The sequence below is a fragment of the Garra rufa genome, chromosome 22 (genome assembly GCF_049309525.1).
Source record: "Garra rufa chromosome 22, GarRuf1.0, whole genome shotgun sequence".
NCBI lineage: Eukaryota > Metazoa > Chordata > Actinopteri > Cypriniformes > Cyprinidae > Garra > Garra rufa.
The window spans coordinates 25,788,701-25,809,288 of NC_133382.1; the positions used below are offsets into that span (position 1 = coordinate 25,788,701).

Sequence of the window (20,588 nt, forward strand, 5' to 3'; positions counted from 1 at the left end):
GAGTGGCATTTTTAGATTAATTAATTAATTATTATTATTATTATTATTATTATTATTATTATTATTATTATTATTATTATTATTATTAGACTTTATTCATTTATGGCACGTTTTAAAGTTTGACAGCCTCTAGTCCCTATCCGTTTTTTTATTATTATTATTATTATCATTATTATATGGACAAGAGCAGTGTAAGCATTCTTCAAAATGTCTAATTTTTTAAAGATTTTATTTTTTCATATTTATGGGAAAAGAAGTCAAATAATATTGTAAAATATTATTGCAATTTAAAGCATCAGTTTTTTATTTTAATATATTTTAAAATATAATTAATTCTTCTGATGACAAATAATTTATGTTAAAATATTTTTTTGGAACGCATATTACTTTTTTACATTATTATTGTTATTATTAATAGTAGTATTAATTAATTAATTTATTCCTTTATGAATAGAAAAAAACAGCATTATTTGATTTTTTTTTTTTTTTTTTTTTTGTAGACTTTTATGGTGCTTTTTGAAGTTTGATAACTCCTAGTCCCCGTTTTCATTTTATGGACAAGAGCAGCATAAAAATACTTCAGTACATCTCATTTTGCCATACAGATTTAGAATGACAGGAACATAAGCAAATGATTCAAATTAAAATTCCCTATTAGAGGGGTTGATACTGTAAACCCATTCATTTATTTAAAAATCCGTGTTTGTATGGACAGTTAATGTCTGTGCACTCCTTATCAAGTATTAATGGAGTCATTACAGAGATGTGTCTCTTTCAGTCTTTAGACAGGATGATTTATGCACTGTGTTAAGGGGGATGTGCACACTCTGTAAATTCATCAACTCTTTGACCCCCAGGTTAAACCCCTCCACTGTATGTTGCACTGCATGTCACCCTTGCGGATCTAAATTAATCTGAAAAACATAAAGAACCATCCATCCTCCACTGTCCGCCTGAGCCCCAGAGGACCAGACCCTCCCTTAAACACCTGACGCCAGCATCCATCTACTCATATCACTCCATTCAGTCTCCTGCTTGACCTCTTCGCAATGCAAAAAACCTGACATAATGTAACGCTTTATTATTGTTTGTGCTCATTAATTATCACGCTAATTACAGTTCCACTTCTTTCACAGTGCCTGTCCACTCTAAGGCATTTGTTAAGCTGATCTAACCATGCTTGACTTGAAGCAAGTTCGTTTTTCTTCATTGTCTATTTGCTGTAATTACAAGGACGAAGAATTGCAGCAAAAGACGATAAGGACAGATTGGCTCTTTCGGATTTCATCTGGAACTGATTAATTTCATTTGCATAGCATCTCTGCAGATGTCCCTTATGCCTTATTGTTTTTAGATAATTGCTTGTGTAATTGTGAAGTCATAATTTCACTGGAATATGTGAGAATGCTAGGAGTTCGGTCATTATTTCTTCACGGGCGCGTTAAAACAATGCCAGGATGAATAAGTAATGACTGAATTTTTGGGTGAACAATCCCTTTAATATCTCCTTTTTTGGTGTGCAGAAGAAAGAAAGTCATACAGGTTTGGAACGACATGAGAGTGAGTAAATAATGAGAGAATTTGCATTACATCTGCTTTTATGCTGATGTTTTTACTCCCTTCTTTTTCGTAGTTGAGATTTTTTTTGTCCTTTGACGGATGTCCTTAGATTGTGTGTATGTGTGTGTGTGTCAGGGACACACAGCTTGAATCCCCCAAACTGACAGTTCCCAGCCCAACTACAGCATCCTTTAATTACAGCCAGGATGAAAATGTGTCTCTGTGTTCTGGGAATAAGAGGCTCCTTCAGTGCTCTAGTTATTGTTCCCTTCTTAATTTATTTATTTATTAAAACCTTTCAGAACACAAAGACCGGATTGCAGCTATGAATATGGGAAATTTAGCTTTTCGGAAGGCTTGTAGAACACAGTAACTATAACACATGCATACAAACCAGAAGAGCGCATCAGCATTACATTATAAAACTAGAACTACACTAATATATGGGCCATTTTACAGAATTGTTTCAAAGTCAGTGTTGGAATCATCTTGGGGAAAAAAAATCCACAAATTTTGTATGTATGCAAATTGTATAATATCTAAGGTAGACATTTATGATCTAGTAATTGTGCACTTAATTCTCATATTGTATTTTTAAAACGTTTTGGAATATTTGTCCTCTCCCTAAATTTGTTACTACCGAAACACAGTAATATATAATTTAATAAGAAGGGTTATATTGACCTATTAAGATATTTTTAAGGTTAACTTCTATTGTATATATTATATATTGTATGTATTATTATATTTTTTACTAAATTATTTAAAAATTTTCAGAGGTAAATCAAAAACAGTTTTAACAATATTTGAAGTGCAATTTATGAGATTTGTTGTATTTTGAGTTAATTTGATTGCAAACTTAAGGATTCAGTAGCTTATACCTTGAACCAAACACTATCATAACATCTTAGCTGATAATTCAGTATATTTTATTTTTCACAAAACATCCCATGTTTCGGTCGTGACTGCACATTTTTGGTAGAGACCACATCACATTACAGAATTTAAACTCCCGTACTAAAATAATAAACGTGCATAAGTGTACTAACATTTTGTTCGTTTCCTCCAAATAAAGGATTTGGTGTTCCTTTTTGTCACTACAGGAACAATAATGACATGTTTTGGTCGTGACTGTTTCGGTAGTGACAATTTCAGATACTTTTGAGCCTACCCCAAAGATACTAATCAGCACATGGTTGGCTAGCACGGTTCTGAACAGTTGTACACACATACAAAATAAATTTTATGGAATAGCATCCAATAAAACTACTACATCAATACCGAAACTTAACCAAATGTTTCGGTAGTGACAATTTTAGATACTTTTGAGCCTACCCTAAAGACACTTATCAGCACATGGCTAGCTAGCACAGTCGTGTACAGTTGTACACACATAAAAATTTAATTTTATGGAATAACACCCAACAAAACAATTATGTCAATACCAAAACTCACCAAATGTTTCGGTGACTGTTTTTAGATACCTTTGTGTCTACCTCACAGATGCTAATCAGCACATGGTTAGCTAGTATAGTTCTGAACAGTTGTACACACATAAAAACTAAATTTTTGGAATAACACCCAAAAAAACAATTATGTTACTACTGAAACTTCACCAAATGTTTTGCTCGTGACTGTTTCAATGGTGACAATTTTAGATACTTTTGAGCCTACCTTAAAGATGCTAATCAGCACATGGTTAGCTAGCACAGTTCTGAACAGTTGTACACCATAAAAACTCAATTTTTATGGCATAACACAAAAAACATCAATACGGAAACTCACCAAATGTTTTGGTCGTGACTGTTTTAGTATTGATAATTTTACACTGCAAAAAATGCTTTTCTTACTTTGATTTTTTGTCTTGTTTCCAGCCAAAATATTTAAAAAAATCATTAAATCCCCTGCTGAAAAAAACAGCTAAAACCAGCCTAGGCTGGTTGGTTGGTCTTAGCTGGTTTAAGCTGGAAGTAGCTGGTTTTAGCTGGTCTGACCAGACTGGGGAAGTGGCTAAAACCCCTCTAAAACCAGCCTGCTGACCAACTATGACCAGCTAAAACCAGCCAACCAGCCTAGGTTGGTTTTAGCTGTTTTTTTTGTTTTGTTTTTCAGCAGGGTCAAGAAGGATTTTCTAGAAGAGTAAGGCTACGTTTACATTAATCCGGATACATTTGAAAACGGAGTTTTCATTTTAAAACGCTCTCCGTCCACACTAGCATTTCCAAGCGTTTTCCAAAAGTTTCTCATCCACACTGAAACGTAGGAAAACATCAAATTCGCCTTACTGCGCATGCGTAAAGCCTCCAAAATTATACAGACGTAATAAGTTTGCACGCAATTCTTCTGGCGGGATAATTTAAGGAAATATCTCATCCACTGACTGGTTTTCGTGTAAATGAGAGGCCAAACCGCAGGGAAATATCTGCGTCTTCCCTTCGTGTAAACGGGGCCTAAAAATGATTTTCTTGCTTTCAGAAAAAAACAAGTCAAAATTAAGTTTTTGCTTAGAACAAGCAAAATAATCTGCCAATGGGGTAATAAAAAAAATCTTATTTCAAACGGAAAACAAGATTATTTTTCTTACTCTATTGGCAGATTATTTTTGCTTGTTTCAAGCAAAAACGCTTAATTTTGACTTTTTCTTTTCTAAAAAAAAACAAACAAACAAAAAAACCCAACACAATCATTTTTACTCGTCTACAAAATCCTTCTTGATTGAAGAATTTTTTGATATTTTGGCTCGAAACAAGACAAAACATCTAAGTGAGAAAAGCATTTTTTGCAGTGTAGTAACTTTTGAGCCCAGCTCAAAGATGCTAATCAGCATATGGTTAGCTAGCACAGTTCTGAACAGTTGTACACACATAAAAAACTAAATTTTATAGAATAACACACAAGAAAACGATGCCACTACCGAAACTTCACCAAATGTTTCAGTAGTGACAGTTTTAGATACTTTTAAGCCTACCTCAATGATGCTAATCAGCACATGGTTAGCTAGCACAGTTTTAAACAGTTGTACACAAATAAAAACTAAATGTCATGGAAAAACACCCACAAAAGTGTTCTTAGTCGCAGAAAAACATGTTTGGTAGTGACGTTATTTAAAGATTTTCAGACTTTTGAACACAATTACCTCAAAATGAAAGGGGCACATCTACTCACCATATAGCTTTGAGAGAGAGTGCCACCTCCCAATTAAAAGTACCAAATAAATGATGATTATATATACTATTGTGGGTTTCAGTAGATTATAAAGGGATCTCAGTAAACATCTAAGATTTGAATACTTAAATGCTTTTTAAATGTGTTTTACACCAGTGGGACAGCAGTTTACACCAGTTTTGTAGAATGGCCCATATAAATACAGATAAATCTCATATTTACAGTTTATACATGTAAGCAAATAACTTCACTGTGTTCTGGAATGTCTACTGTATTGAAAAACATTACTGGCACAACACTTCAGACACTAGCGCCCTCTATTGACCAGGGGTTGAAATCTCATGGTGTGAGACCAGTTTTAACATTATTTTTTATATTATAATACAATACCATTCTAATATTTATTTTTATTTTTAGTTTAGGTTTTAGTAGTTTTGTTAAATGATTTTTGTGATTTTAATTGTTTTATTTTCTATTTAGTTTTCATTTTATTTCTTAAAATGTGTTTTTCATCATAATATTCATATTTGATTTGATTTGATATTTCAGTTCAAGCTTTATTTCAACTAAGAAAAACAATTTTATTTGTTTTAGTTATAGTCAGTAAACAAGTCATATCATTTCTAGACTGTCCGTCTCAAATTCAGTCAGAGCGTGGGTCTAGACATATTGATCCTTCTCATCATTTGACATTTCCATAATTGATTTTACGGTATTACCTGAAATCCCCCCAGTGAGCTTTGATAAATACGCTTGAGCTTGTGAAAGATGCACGCAGATATTCAGACAAACAAAAGACAGCGCTGCCTGTTATCTATACTCCCTTTTGGCAGACTCCTTTCTCAGCCAGTCACTTTGACTAAACCTGATTGGTCTCTTTAAACGTGGCCTTTTCTTCATCCTCAGACACTGATACAATCACAGCACACTTCGTAAGAAGATCAAAGCCGAGGATCAAATCAGGTTTTTGCCGCTTTAGCTCACTTCTGTGGTGAGGAGCCAGAAATCACTGTCACCAGATGAGGACTAATGTGCCTTTTATTCTTTATTCTGAGGAGAGAAACATTTTTGAAGTCTTTTTTGTGTGTTTATGGGTGTATATGTGTGTGTGGTAGCATAAACATCTAGCAATATACAATGTTTCTGCAATGCATCTGGATGCCCTGCTACTGCTTTAGGTCCTCATTGTGTCCTATTAACATCAGTTCAACACAAACAATGCCACAGATTAAAGCCAGTTGCCTTTTTCAACTCCCTCAGAGTATAATTTTACATGTAATGTGCTGTTCTTACAGAAAACAGTTGATCTTGAATGTGTCTGTGCTACTTTTTAATTGTTAGTCTTTGTAAAAAACATTATTTCATTGTTTTTTCACTGTCTAGTTTGGGATAGTTCACCCAAAAATGAAAATTACTCACCCTCATGTCGTTCCAAACCCGTAAGACCTTTGTCCATCTTTGGAACACAAATTAAGATATTTTTGATGTAATCCGAGAGCTTTCTGAAATAGTTGAATAAGTCCTTATTTTTGTTTTCTTTGCACACAAAAAGTATTCTTGTAGCTTCATAAAATTAAGGTTGAAAAACTGATGTCACATGGACGATTTTAACAATGCCCTTACTACCTTTCTGGACATTGAACGCTCTCGGATTTCATTAAAAATATCTTAATTTGTGTTCTGAAGATAAACAAAGGCTTTACGGGTTTGGAAACAACATAAAGGTGAGCAATTAATGACAGAATCCCTTTAAGACAGCATGTTAACTTTAAAGAAGCCAAACTTTTGCTTTCTCTCCCCTTTTAGTTTATTTATTTATTTATTTTAACAAAAGAGCACACCCTGGCCTATTAAGCAGCTGAATTGCTGTTACAGCTGTGTATTTGTATTACATATGTTATTGTGTGTGCTTTTGTGAGCAGGTGTCTTTGTGTCACTGTTGGTGCCACCCTCCGCAGAGGTTGACAGGTGCGGTTTTGTGCCGGATGTCGTGCCGTTAATAATTAGGCTTCATCTTTATTCCGGCGGTTTAATTAAAACTGTCTCCTTTCTTTGCAGCACAGAAAGTTTCCCCACAGCATTACATTGCAGTTGCTTAGCATAATGGCTAGGGCATAAAATGTTTGCTGGTAATTGCCGTGCTCACTCGTAGAGAAGGTAGTGATTGCAGCAATAAAGGAATGCAAAAAGTAGAGAAAGCTGACTAATGTCAGGTCGGTGAAAGCAGGAAAAATATTTATCCACTCGCAGACTCTGGCCAGGCAAGGACTTTTATTATTTGTCAAAGATAGTGTGTCTAATTCGAATTTTTACCCAAATGCCCAACGTTAAATAGCCGTTGAATAAGAATGAACATAGTTTGTGGTGATCACTAACATATTTTTTGAGGTTAATTCTGTCATGACAATTCTCTAAAAAGTTTAGCATCGTAATGGATATGAAAATGTTAATGTATTTCGTCTTGGAGGAATAGATCTGCTACGCTGCTGAATTGCTGCTTCTGTTGGTTATTGCTGTAGTTGTAGATTATTGCTGCTGCAAACAAGTAGGCAAGGAAGCAGGAACTTGCTACTGCCAAAGCATATGGCGATGCGGTGCTGTGAGTATTTAAGACATACTGCTGCTGCACAAATAGCATAAAATAACCTGTAGCAGATCTATACAGGTGGAGCTGGGGAAGGTGGAGGGTTTCAGAGGAACTCTTAAAGTGCGCTGCAAAATGCCCAAGTGAATGCTACCAGCCATTTAAATGTAAGGTTGCAAGCTCATTGGTTGCGTACGCAACAGCTTGTGCCAACTCTGTGATATCATCAATTACGTTAATGTCCCGTCAGCCTGTGCCATCTAGAGTTTCATGGCAGAACTAGGCATTTATGGGCTCCACGATAAAGCCATTTGAAGTGTAAAAGACATTAAAAGGGATAGTTCACCCAAAAATGAAAATTCTGAAAATGAATTACTCATTACCTCCAACGACAGCAACATAACTACCACTTCAAGGCTAAAAATGTAGTAAGGACATTGTTAAAATAGTCCATGTGACAGCAGTTGTTCAGCCTTAATTTTATGAAGCTATGAGAATATTTTTGTGCGCAAAGAAAACCAAAATAATGACTTAATTCAACAGTTTTTTCTCTTTTGTGTCAGTTCTCAATGTGCATTGACAAGAGTACCACAACAATGTCCTTACTACCTTTCTGATAATACTATACAAATTATGTAATTTTGTTTGTTTCCATAGAAAATAGTTTGTGTGTTGAGTTGCCTCTTGATTTCCAAATGGAAAATCAAGCTCCTGCAGCAAAAACCATCTGAGAACCTCCAGGCTAGATTAACATCTGTTCTCTTGTTTGATTTTCAGAGTGATCAGCAGAGCTCCGGGACTGAAGCTGGTTGTTGAGACACTGATGTCATCACTCAAGCCTATCGGGAACATTGTCGTCATCTGCTGTGCCTTCTTCATTATTTTTGGCATCTTGGGAGTTCAGGTGAGTACAACACAGCATAACCCTGCAGAAATCACAAGTGTAAATCATTTTGAAATGGTTTTCTGATTGTAAATTGACTTCTCTTAGATAGTTTCAGAAAGATTTTGAGCACTCTTCAGCTTGGTCAGCATAGCAGGCCTTCTTAAACCAGCTTTAGTTACATTTCTCAGTAGGGAAGTTTGAAATGCTATCTTACAGTTATGTGGATATAATATTTCTTGCTTGGATCAGACTGTTAAAGTAAAAGCCAGTCTTGACTTTAGGGATTAATTGTAGTAATTCCTTCTAAGAAATCACCATCATATATACAGTAACATAACATTTGACAGCTCTGTGTGTTTAATCCACAAGATTGCCTTTAAGACTTTTAGTGAGAGTGAAAGAGGTGGTGCGTAGAATGGATACATGATTTTCTGTCATTCTGTAAATTTGAAACATACTCTTCCTGCCCACAGCTGAATAATTTGACTATGATTAAAATGTTCTGTTTTCCGTACTTCCACAATTTACATAAGTCCGTAGGGGAACGCCGATGTAATTTATCTTCCATTTTTCCAGGAGAAGATGCCTGTGATCTTTGTGCCTGTACGATGTGTCATGTGTAACATTGACTTTGTCCTTGTATGGTTTTCACTAAACAGTCATACTGGACTTCACAAATGGGGACATAACCATCTTGTTTGAAATTGTAACATATATTAATAATTAATTAATTACATTTATTCCAGTATAATAAAGGTCATTGCACACTGATTCTGAAATTTTTGCAATAAATACGACCTCACGTTGTGTCAATCACGTTTACACACTGCCTCCGAAACTTTCTTCCATCATAAAAATATCGGATCAGGCCGATTTTCTGCATTTTCTGTAGCAAGCATTTTGATTGGAAACGATGACAAATACTAAAAAACGCAAGGCAGTAACAATTTAAACAATATATTTTATCTGTGAACTTATATTCAGCTGTTCTTTTTAATAGTTAACTTTTAACAATTTTTGAATTTTTCAGATCATCAGCCAACAAAGCTTGGTAAATATTGTTCACAGACAAGGAGATTGAGTTTAAATTTCACCAAGCTGATTACTCACTGAAAACTCCCACAGTTCCTCCTATGTTTTCAGGCCATTTTAAGTCTTATTTTGTAGAAACAATTTGGTTTTATGTAAGTGTGCAAGTTTTTTACTTACTTTTTAAATTAGTCTTCCCATTAATGGCAATATATTGTTCATTCAGACTGATTCGCGAACGCAGAACGTGAACAAACACAAGAGGCGGGATTTATCGCATGATAAATATCCACTCATATCGTGATGGAGGCCTTGCCTCCTCTTATGTGACTTTCCCCCATTCATTCTTAATTACCCCCCACCAAACTCACCGCACGTTTTAGGGGGCCTGTTAAAACTCTATGGGCTCAAGGGAGGCGAGAGAGACGCAGAATCTCGCTGTAACTTTACCTGCTAGTGTCACTGTTGGTCAGTGTTTCTTTAGAAAAACAAGTGATTTATACATGTTATATCTTGTAATGTTGGCATTGCTTTATTTTTGTACTATGCATTTTTTCTCATCCAGTATTTTGAGGAGGCATTGCCTCTCTTGTCCCCTGCTGTCGTAGTAGTTTAGTCATTTTATGTGTGTTATTCCATAAAATTGCTTGCAGAGAAAAGGAAGGTTGGTTATGAGCTGATAAAATTGCTTTTTCCTCACAGCTCTTCAAAGGAAAGTTCTTTGTGTGTCAGGGGGAGGATACGAGGAACATCACCAACAAGTCTGATTGCCTCCAGGCTAGCTACAAATGGGTCAGGCACAAGTACAACTTTGATAACCTTGGGCAGGTAAGTGTTTAAACTGGCAGTGGTTGCACAAACATTTGTTCTGTCTCAAGATGCCCTTTTAGACGTACCTGGAAGCGACTGGTAATGCCACTTGCAATTTGAAGAGAATCCGTTATGGTCTCATTCCATTTTCGACAAAGTCAAATTGAGCTGCTGAAGTCAAAGATTCTTTTAACCTTTTTTATTATCTCTCACCTCCCTCAGGCCCTCATGTCCCTTTTTGTTCTCGCTTCCAAAGACGGTTGGGTGGACATAATGTACGACGGACTGGATGCTGTTGGTGTTGATCAGCAGGTATTGCTGCATAACACTGCATAACATTTTACTGTAATAATATTTAGATAGATTTTTATGCTTGTGCATTCACCTTTTCTGATCTGAAACTATGAACAGTGTGGCAACCTTATTTAAGTGGGTCACTGTCGTCTATGGGCCAGAATGCGTCCCAGTCATTCGCATTCTTTGATAACCACAAACTCTGATTGGACAAACTCCATGAACTGAATCAGAGCTAAAAAAAAAAATCGTTGGTCAGCATTCCTGTCCTGGCTGCAAAGAGCTGGTTTTCCATTCATCAGTTCTTCTGTAAAGCTCCATAATGTCCATTCAAAATCTCTTTGAAGTGGCTGATTTTACACTCTTCTTCCAAATGTCTCCCAAATACAGTTTGAATTTTTTTAATAATTTTGAATTAATTTTTAGATTTTTTTGCCTGAAAAGGAAGTCTCCATGCATTGTGTCTGGCTGTAGGCTCCTTGAATTGTTCTGGTCTATTTGAAAAGAGCCCAGCCACTTCCTAGCCAAGGCATTTATGTGTTTGCATTGGTACAGATATCTCTTCTTCAAATTCATGCTGTGTGGCCTGTGCCTCACCAATGCACACCGAATGCTTAATTTAGCCTAGAGGCAGGCATCTTTCAGGTCCCCAGCAGGACAGACCTTTGAACTGAAATGTTATTGAAATCACAATTCCCCGTCATCACTGTCTTGAACATGGCTGTAACCTACTCCTGGGGACCTGACTCAGCAACTGGTTTTTATGAACCAGTGAACTTGCATTAAGACCCAGGGGGTGAAAACTTTTTGAGTTTAAAGATCAGGGCAAATTTCAATTATTTTGTCTTCTGGGAAACATGTAAGTATATTTTGTAGCTTCTGAAGGAAGTACTAAAGGAAACAAATATGATATTTAGGCAAAATAAGAAAAATGTACACATCTTCATTATGTTCAAAAGTTTTCACCCCCGACTCTTAATGCATTGTTTCTCCTTCTGGAGCATCAGTGAGCGATTGAACCTTCTGTAATAGTTGCATATGAGTCCTTCAGTTATCCTCAGTGTGAAAAGATGGATCTCAAAATCATACACATTGTTGTTGGAAAAGGGTTCCAATACACAAAAATGCTGAAAAGAGAGAATTTGTGGGACCTGAAGGATTTTTCTTAAGAACAGCAGGCAGTTTAACTGTTAAGGACAAAGAAGGGACTCATGAACAACTATCACCAAACAAAAAACAACACAGCTGTAGATTAATCAGGTAACAATGCAGTACTAAGAATGTAAACAGGGTTATTTCCTCTTATTTTGGTAAAATAATTAACATTTTGCAGATTCTGCAAGGTGTATGTAAACTTTTGACTTCAACTGTAAATATAAGAACTTTTTTGGAATTATATTATATTAATTACATTAGCGTGAACTCCATGTTATGTTTTTCTGTGTTGTAGCCCTCGATGAATTACAACCCATGGATGCTTCTCTATTTCATCTCCTTTTTGCTGATCGTGGCTTTCTTCGTGCTCAACATGTTCGTCGGCGTGGTGGTCGAGAACTTTCACAAGTGTCGGCGGCACCAGGAGGCCGAAGAAGCCAAGCGGCGTGAGGAGAAGCGCCTTAAACGCATGGAGAAAAAAAGAAGGAGTAAGGAGAAGGAGCTAGCTGGTCGGTAGCCTTTCCACACCTTTCTGAGTCCTGCTTGATCATTTTTATTTGACCGCGTGCTAAATTAGATGCTAATGCTAAATAGTCATCGGCGTATGAGGAATGAGATGCTCGGGCCCGTATTTAGCTGAGAATCCGCCCCTCCCCGGCTTGCCCCCCTTTTGCCTGGGAACGTCTCTAGAGCATGTCCCATGGCTTGCATGGTGATCTGCTTACTGAGAGAGCAGGGTGTGCGGTGGACCCCTGCCCCAGGGCTCTGCCCACACTCCTCCTCTCATGCATGTAGGGCAGTGCAGTCTGAGAAGTAAATAAAAGTCTTGTCACAGTTAAATTGGTTACATCCATCAGCTGCCTGCTCCGATGCTACCCAGGATGCACGGCGTGGTATTGATGACCTTCTCTTTTGGTTCCACTGCCTGCTATTTTCAGTTAGCGGTAAAACAACGTAGTTGAGAATCTCCGTGCGGATGCTAGCTCTTGTTTGGATGTTGGCTTGGACATTGGTCCAGCATGTTTGATCTTTACAGTTGAGAATTTTACCTTTTTTTTTTCAAGCCCTTGAGAAATACAGATGTAAATAGGTGATCTCTAAACTAAAACATTTGAGAACATTTGGTAGTTTTATCATCTAATCTCAATTCAAAAGTTAAATGTACTGTCACACCATACGTTCTCATTAATGTCTATTTGATTTGCACAGTAGCTGATTAGTGTGTCCTTTGTTTTATACTGCTATCATGTCATCAGCTCTAGCTGGAGAAGGAAAGGTGCTTTATTTTACCTTGCTTCATCTTTTCTTTTTGCTACAAATCTAATTTTCCGTAGGTGTGAATGTCTGACGGGATGTGTCAGGTTTCCAGGGTGGAAATAGGATTAAACCGTGTGTCAGCTTTGCCTGGCCTGATTAATATTTTGAAACTTCTTTTTGAACATAATATCTAAATATCCTGAGGTAACTTTGTGGACTTTTGGTAGAGAAAGTTGAGCAGAAAAGTTGTGGATCCTTTCAGGTGAACTTGTTGGTATCATTAACTGAAAAAGTGTTGTTTGACGCAAAGTATTTTAAGAACAACAATCTAGGACTCGAACAGCCGGGATAAATAGATTTAGTATTAGTGTTTTACAAATAACGATAGGGTTATTTTGGACTCAGAATAATTGGAACGCCCACCGGCATACTCTCTCAGAAAATCCATCCTATTTCAGCTCCTTTGACGGTTTGTTTGCTTGCCCTACCTGATTAACATGGTTTCGTTCTTCTAGATATAATGCTGACCGGTGTCAGTTGGTCCAGTCCCGATCACACACAAGGTACAGATCGCTTATGGCATGTCTATGTGTTCACCGTGGTGATGGTGGTGGTTTTGGGATGAGGGTGGGAGGGATGGGAAGGCACCATCAGCGCCCATATTCTCACCTCATCAGATCTGATCTGACCACACAAGAATTGTCTGTGGAAGTGTGTATGTCCGGTTTCCACACCTCATCACCAGCTCCAGCCTCAAGCTCACACAGGGGATGGATAGAGAGAGAAAGGGAGAGAAAAACTCTGTTATTTGGTTCTAGTTTTTGAAACTCACCTCAGCCTGCAGTAAGTGCTCTGGTGGTTTTCTAGGTCCGATCTCTCAATGTTGCCCCCAATGTGACGCACTGTGGCTGACTGTTCGAAGGGAAGAGTATCACTGTTAATGTCTTTAGCTTTTATTGATATGTCTGCTTCAGAGTTTTCTCATCGGTTTGGTGTTGTGGCGTGGTGATTCACTTCGTTTTGTGATGTTACCCCATAACACTGTTTTCAAAGTTACTGATATGCTAAACACAACACCACACCACACCACACCACGCTGTTGTTCAGAGGCTGCATGACGTGTTAATTCTCATTTGTGACTTACATGAGTGAAATGTTTGTATGGCACACTTGTTCCACTTTGACTTAAGAACATGTTGCTGTACTGGGCTGTTTTATTTGATATGGTAATCTGAGTATAGCTAACTTCTTTTGGATATAAGAGGGTATAATACAATATTCGTTTTCTGTACTTCTGAAGTATTGGAATGTAGAAGCTAGGGCTGCAACTAACAACTATTTTCGATTAATCAATCGATTATTAATTAATTAATTAATTAATTAATGTAAATATTGAAGTCTATATAAGTTATGTACATGTAAAGTATAAAGTTTGTAATCAGGGGTGGACATATCACCTTTGTAGATCAGCCCCCTAAAAGTCGACTAACCGTTAGTTGATGAGAAGAGGCTTACAGTGCCTTGCAAAAGTATTCATACCCCTTCATTTTTTACACATTTTGTTTTGTTGCAGCATTATGTTAAACTGCTTTAAATTAGTTTTTCCCCACATCAATTTACACTTCATACACAATAATAATGACAAAGCAAAAACCAGATTTGCTAATTTTACAAATGTATTAAAAATAAAACACTGAAATAAGTACATTGCATAAGTATTCATACCCTTAACTCAGTACATAGTTGAAGCACCTTTACAGCCCCAAGTCTTTTTGGGTATGATGTGACAAGCTTTGCACATCTGCATCTAGCAATTATCTGCCATTCTTTGCCTCACCTTTTCACCTCTCGAGCTCTGTCAGCTTGGATGGGGGCTGGCAGACATTTTCTAGAGTCCTAGTTGTTCCAATCGTCTTCCATTATGAATAATGGAGGCTACATGCTTCTGTGAACCTTAAATGCAGCAGATTTTTTCTGAACTCTTCCCTAGATCATTGCCTTAACGCAAATCTGTCACTGAGCTCTACAGGCAGTTATCTTGACCTCAGGTTTTTGCTCTGTTATGCATTTTCAGCTGTTAGACCTTTTCTTAGAGGTGTGTGCTTTTCTAAATCATTCTCATTCAAATGAATTTGCCACAGTTTAACTCCACTCGAAGTGTAGTAACATCTAGAAGCAATATGAATGCTTATGCAACGGGATCTTTTCAGTTTTTTATTTTTAATAAATTTGCACAAATGTTAAAAACCTATTTTTTGCTTTGCCATTATGGAGTAGGGAGTGTAGATTGATGTGGGAAAAAAGTAATTTAAAGTAGTTTAACATAAGGCAGCAACATAACAAAATGTGAAAAAAATGAAGGGGTATGAATAATTTGACCAAAATTGCATTAGAGAAAAAAAAAATTCAACAGGAAGTGACTAAGTCACACAGTCCATGACGGACAGATTGTTGACGACTGGTCAGTGTGGTAATATAGTACATTGGGCAGGACATCCAAATGCTTACCAATCATTCATCGACTTCCAATATGACTTTTCATCTAAAATATGTAAGTAGTAGCAATTGTACATGGCTGCTCAATCTAATGTTAACCTATAAAAATGTGCGCTATTGAAGTGTCTGTGTGGAGTTTGGAAGCTGAACAGTAGTGTACTCCCTGCATGACAGATGGATGCACTGGTGCGGTCACCTGTCTTTAAAATACACCATCATTTTTCGTCATACATATAAAAGTAAAACCTGTTTTGAATCTGTAAAGACTTTTTTGCACTCACAAAAACAATAAAATGTTGCTCTTTTGTAAAATAAAGCAAACAGGATGGCTTTTCTGCCATCTCGGTCTCTGTGAACTTGAAACTCTGTGTATACTTGCCTTACAGACATGAACAATATATATAGAGAGAGTGAAATGTCTACTTTTGAATGAACTAATTCAACTGGAAAGCAAATATTGTCAGATTATGTAATCCGCTTCCACTACTGCAGAGACGATGAGTCAGTGTTGCAGACTTCATCTCTTAAGCCAAAAACAAAGAAAGCACTAGATTGTCAATAAATTATTAAAACGTTAATGCAATGTCCTGGCTGTTTTTCCCTGATGCATTCATAATTATTATATCTACCAATGCACTGTCATTATTAAGATTTATATGTTTTATCAATAAATGTGGGACTAATAGTTGACTAATGCTTAAAATGAACAATTACTAGTCGACCAGAAAAGTTTTTAGTTGAGGGCAGCCCTATAGATCTGCTAACTGTAGTAGTTTTTTACTTTTAAGATTTTTATTTGAACTGAAAGCATAAATCTAGGTTATGCGATGCCAGTTTAAGAGCAAAACACAAAAATGTGACATTTCATTTACTAGCTGCATTTCCATTACCCTCAAAATTGTGCATATTGAAATTGCGAATTGAAAATATGTCAAATGTAAATGTAAGTTTTTTTTTTTTACTATTTACTCGTCACTTGTAAAACTTGTAAAAGTCACATGATAATTCTTTAATGTACTGTAACCTCCAAGAAACACCTCATACATGGGCGCTCACAAGGATAAGGGTAAGCATAATCTCCTTGCTGCTTTGCTAAAGATATACGTCTACATCTCCTTTGATTAAAATAATGGCTAGTGCGGTGGCTGCAATATACATAAACCTATCAATGTCGGTTGTCATGAAAATGACAAAGAAAAAAAATACGTTTTAGTCGGATAACATCGGTTAATGGAAATGCCGCCATTTCGCAATAGTTCACAATATCGACATTTATAAAAATTCACTCGGCAGCACTAAAACTGACTGTGCATATATTTACTTGCCAACAACTCACCAAAATAAAAGCTTGCTGATTTTAAAATGTTTGAAAATGTTTGAAAATTCATATACAAAATAAAGGAAAAAAGGAAAAAAAATGAAAATGCAAATATTTGCATTGTATTTTTTAAGTGTACTGTAAAATATTTGTATTTTGATTTAACATATAATAGTATTACCACACTTTATGTATTATTTTGTTTATTATTTTAACTTAAAACTGAACTAAATAAAGTACAATAATACTATTAATACTATTATTAATTATTTTATTTTTATAGTTATATTTAATGAGTTACACTATGTGCATTGTGAGCACCAAACCAAATCCCATGGTGCTCTCATGAGAACCGGACAGAAAAACTTAGTTGCAGCCCCGTTTATAATATATTTATAATTTTAAAAAAAGATTGTTTAATGTTTTAGTACATTAAGTCTGTTTTTCACTGTTATACTATTTAATGTTTCAATTACAGACAATTTGTCTGTCTGTCATGAAAATGTAACTGTTATAGCTCACGGTTAGGACTTGCTCACTGTTAGGACTTTCTGTTTTGCATAATACAAGTATTCGTATTCTAACGGTATAAAACTGTTCAAAAGTTTGATCAGAAATTATCAAAAGCGACAATAAAGTTTATAATGACGCAAAAGATTTGTATTTTTTAGATATTATCAGTTAAATGTTGCAGCCCTAGTAGTAGCTAGATAAAACCTGAATGAAATGGCATTTTATTTAATTTTTTAAAATATTTATTTCGGGTCTCTTCCCAAAGTTTGATCTGCAGTACAGAAACAAGCGCCTATGACAGTTCTTTTTCAAAAAAAAAAAAAAAAAAAAAAAAAATTTTTTTTTGGCTGTTATATAATGCAAAAAGCGGAATATTTTTGTGCATGGAACATGTTTACCCGTGTTGTTCTCAGTGTAGCTGAGAGTCTCTTATCTCTCTCCTTCTGTCTGTATTCTGCCTCTGTGAACAAGAGCTCCCTCATGAACCCCTTTTCTCCTTTCTTTCCTACTCTCTCTCTCTCTCTTTCCAACTTTCTTTTGTCTCTCTTTGCCCCCATTCCCTTAATGTTCTTGCAAAACATCTATTTCCTCTTTCTCAATTATGCATTTTAACACCCTTTCAATTTTGTTTTATCACCAGTGTTTTATGGAGACTCCATATAAAACTAAATTTGTCCATAGTAATGTGTAAATATAGAGTCTGGGTGCATTTAAAAAAAAAAACGTTTTAGACATAAACATCTATTATATGATTAAAATCTGCATACATAGCTATGCTAATAGACAAGGTAATGCATCCACACCAGAAGGTGTCAGTATGCACTTCTAATGCGTTTGGTATATTGTTTATGAAGCTGTGTATGCACATTTACACTGTAAAAAGTTTTCACCAGATTCAACTTAAAAACCTTAGTTCAGCAGCTGCCTTAAAATTTTAAGTTAAATCAGCTTAAAACTACAAGTCATTTTAACGTATTACAATAAAGTTGATTTAACTTGTGAGTTGAAATGACTTAAGTTGATTCAACTTAAAATTTTAAGGCAGCTGCTAAACTTAAGTTTTTAAGGTGAAACTGGTGAAAACTTTTTACAGTGTAGGTATGACCATTGATTAGTAGTGTATGGATGATCACACTTTTCCGTCTTTTAAACATTGTTAACATCTACACGCGTCAACATTGTTCACACTATGATTGAGTTATGTCTTCGCACTTGGGATTAAAAAATGACAGGCTCCATTTTCCTTCCAATTAGAAGATAATGTGTTAATTAGTTGACGATCGGTTTACAGTGAGCCTCAGCATATTTTATCATTCTGTTTTGGGTTTCTGTTTAGGAGAGGTGGGGGTGTTACCCCCTGCCAGTCTGTCTCTCTCGATTAGCTTCTGTTCCCCTCCTGTTGGACTGCCGTCGCTGCTGTATGCTCGCGTGTGGGATCAAAGGGCTGGTTAATCATATCACACTGCAGTAGGGCTGAAACCATCTGCCTCTCCTCTACCTGTGTCCTCCCCCAGTCGCCATTTATTAGCCTTTCTCCGAGGTGCCTTATCAGAAATGTGTCCTGCCAGCAGTTTGCCCGGACACACTGTATTAACAAGTCATATCATTTGGAGGTGTCCTTGATTAGGTAACATAACTGATTTACAGTAGGTCCTTTTAGGCTGCAGCATAAGTCATTCTTATCCTGCTACTATGGAGGAATGTTTTCATTTTTAATCATCCATTCAAAATCAGGATGGTGCCTTGTTGTTAAGCACAGACGGAAGCTACAGATGGGTCCTTCTAAAACAAAGTTGACTTTGTGAATTTCAAAACCTTTTTTTTTCCTTATAAAAAGCTGATGGTATTTATTTGTTAACATCTTGACTTATAATTTATCAGTTATAGATTGCATTTTACATGAACATTAAATAATGTAAGATACATGAAAAGACACAAAGACAGAAAAAAAATATTTAAAAGTAAACTGCCTTTTTCAGTGTGATGGGAAAATCACTAAGCGCTGAAGAATGGTTTCTTCTTACTCATTACTTTTAAATATTTAATTCCGCTTGTGTGCGTAGCGAATGCATATTGTTCCAAAGCAGCATTACAGAAAATATAAAAATAAATAAGATAAAAGTGAGCAAGCCAAAGGCAAGAGTGGCAAGGACAAATATCACATGATTTCAAGTATATAATATAATAATACTAGAAATAAGAAAAAAAACTGCGTGTATTTGTTTAAATATTTGTATTATTGGTTTTGTTTGTTTTTGCTGCTTAACTCAAGAAAAGATGAATAATAAGATCAGTTTCTTTTCTTTTAGAATGACCCTGTCATTTTTCCATTTGACCTTTTCTGTCCTGATTTTGTTGGAAAATCTGTTAAATTAATTTAAACTTGAATATTTATTAAACAGAACAGAAATTACTAGACTCTTATTTAGGGCTGTCACTAACAATTATTTTGGTATTCAAGTAATCGGTTGATTTTTTTTCTGAGTGGCAAGGAAAAATATCGTAGGATTTCAAGTATAATAATTACTAGAAATAAGAAAAAACTGCTTTGTATTTTTTTTTTAAATATTTGTATTATTGGTTTTGTTTGTTTTTGCAGCTTAACTCAAAACAAAGTGAGTAATAAATTGACTATAAATATTAGTTCAGATCAATCCTTTTGAAATGGTCATTTTTTTATAGAATGAACCTGACATTTTTCCATTTTACCTTTTCTGTCCTGATTTTGTTGGAAAATCTGCTAAATTAATTTAAACATGAAAATGTATTAAACAGAACAGAAATTACTAGACTCTTATTTGGGGCTGTCACTAACAATTATTTTGGTATTCAAGTAATTGGTTGATTTTTCTGATGATTAATCGCGTAATGAGATTTTTTTTTTGTAGTAATAAAAATAGACCTAATTGAACAATAGACTTTAAAATGACTGCAAATGCATATATAATATCAAAAATATTATTAAACTGAGCAAAATTTACTACACTCTTATTTAGGGCTGTCACTAACGATTATTTTTATATTCGAGTAATTGGTTGATTATTCTGACGATTAATCCAGTAATCAGATTTTTTGTGGTAATAAAAATTGACTATTGAGTGAACAATAGACTAAAAGGACTTAAAATACATATATAATAACAAAAAAATTATAAACAGAACAAAAATTACTGCACTCTTTTAGGACTGTTACTAAGGATTATTTTGGTATTTAAGTAATTGTTCGATTATTCTAACAATTATTCAAATAATCTGATTTCTTTTGTTGTTGTTGTTGTTGTAATAAAAATAGACCTAAGTGAACAATAGACTTTAAAATGACTTAAAATACATATATAATAGTAATGAGGCAATAATAATTGGTTCATTTGGACATCAAAACATGCAAACTCAGAGCGAGGGTTTAAACTTTTATTTTAAAATCCTGATAAACTGTTTTCTGTTCAATTATAAATTTTATAATTGAATCACGGCTTTTGTGAATTCATAATAGCACTATGCTTTATTATGATTTTTAAGTGG

General features: G+C 35.3%; 1 protein-coding gene across 1 annotated transcript in view; it reads left to right on the plus strand.

Annotated features, from left to right (window-relative positions):
- Window positions 1–20,588, plus strand: part of LOC141297454 (voltage-dependent T-type calcium channel subunit alpha-1G-like) — a 225,544-nt gene that overhangs the window by 165,398 nt on the left and 39,558 nt on the right. The window contains exons 13-16 of the mRNA XM_073827887.1: window positions 8,087–8,213; window positions 9,927–10,052; window positions 10,257–10,346; window positions 11,779–11,971. Of these exons, the coding sequence (XP_073683988.1) occupies window positions 8,087–8,213; window positions 9,927–10,052; window positions 10,257–10,346; window positions 11,779–11,971 (536 nt within the window). The remainder of the gene's footprint in view (window positions 1–8,086; window positions 8,214–9,926; window positions 10,053–10,256; window positions 10,347–11,778; window positions 11,972–20,588) is intronic.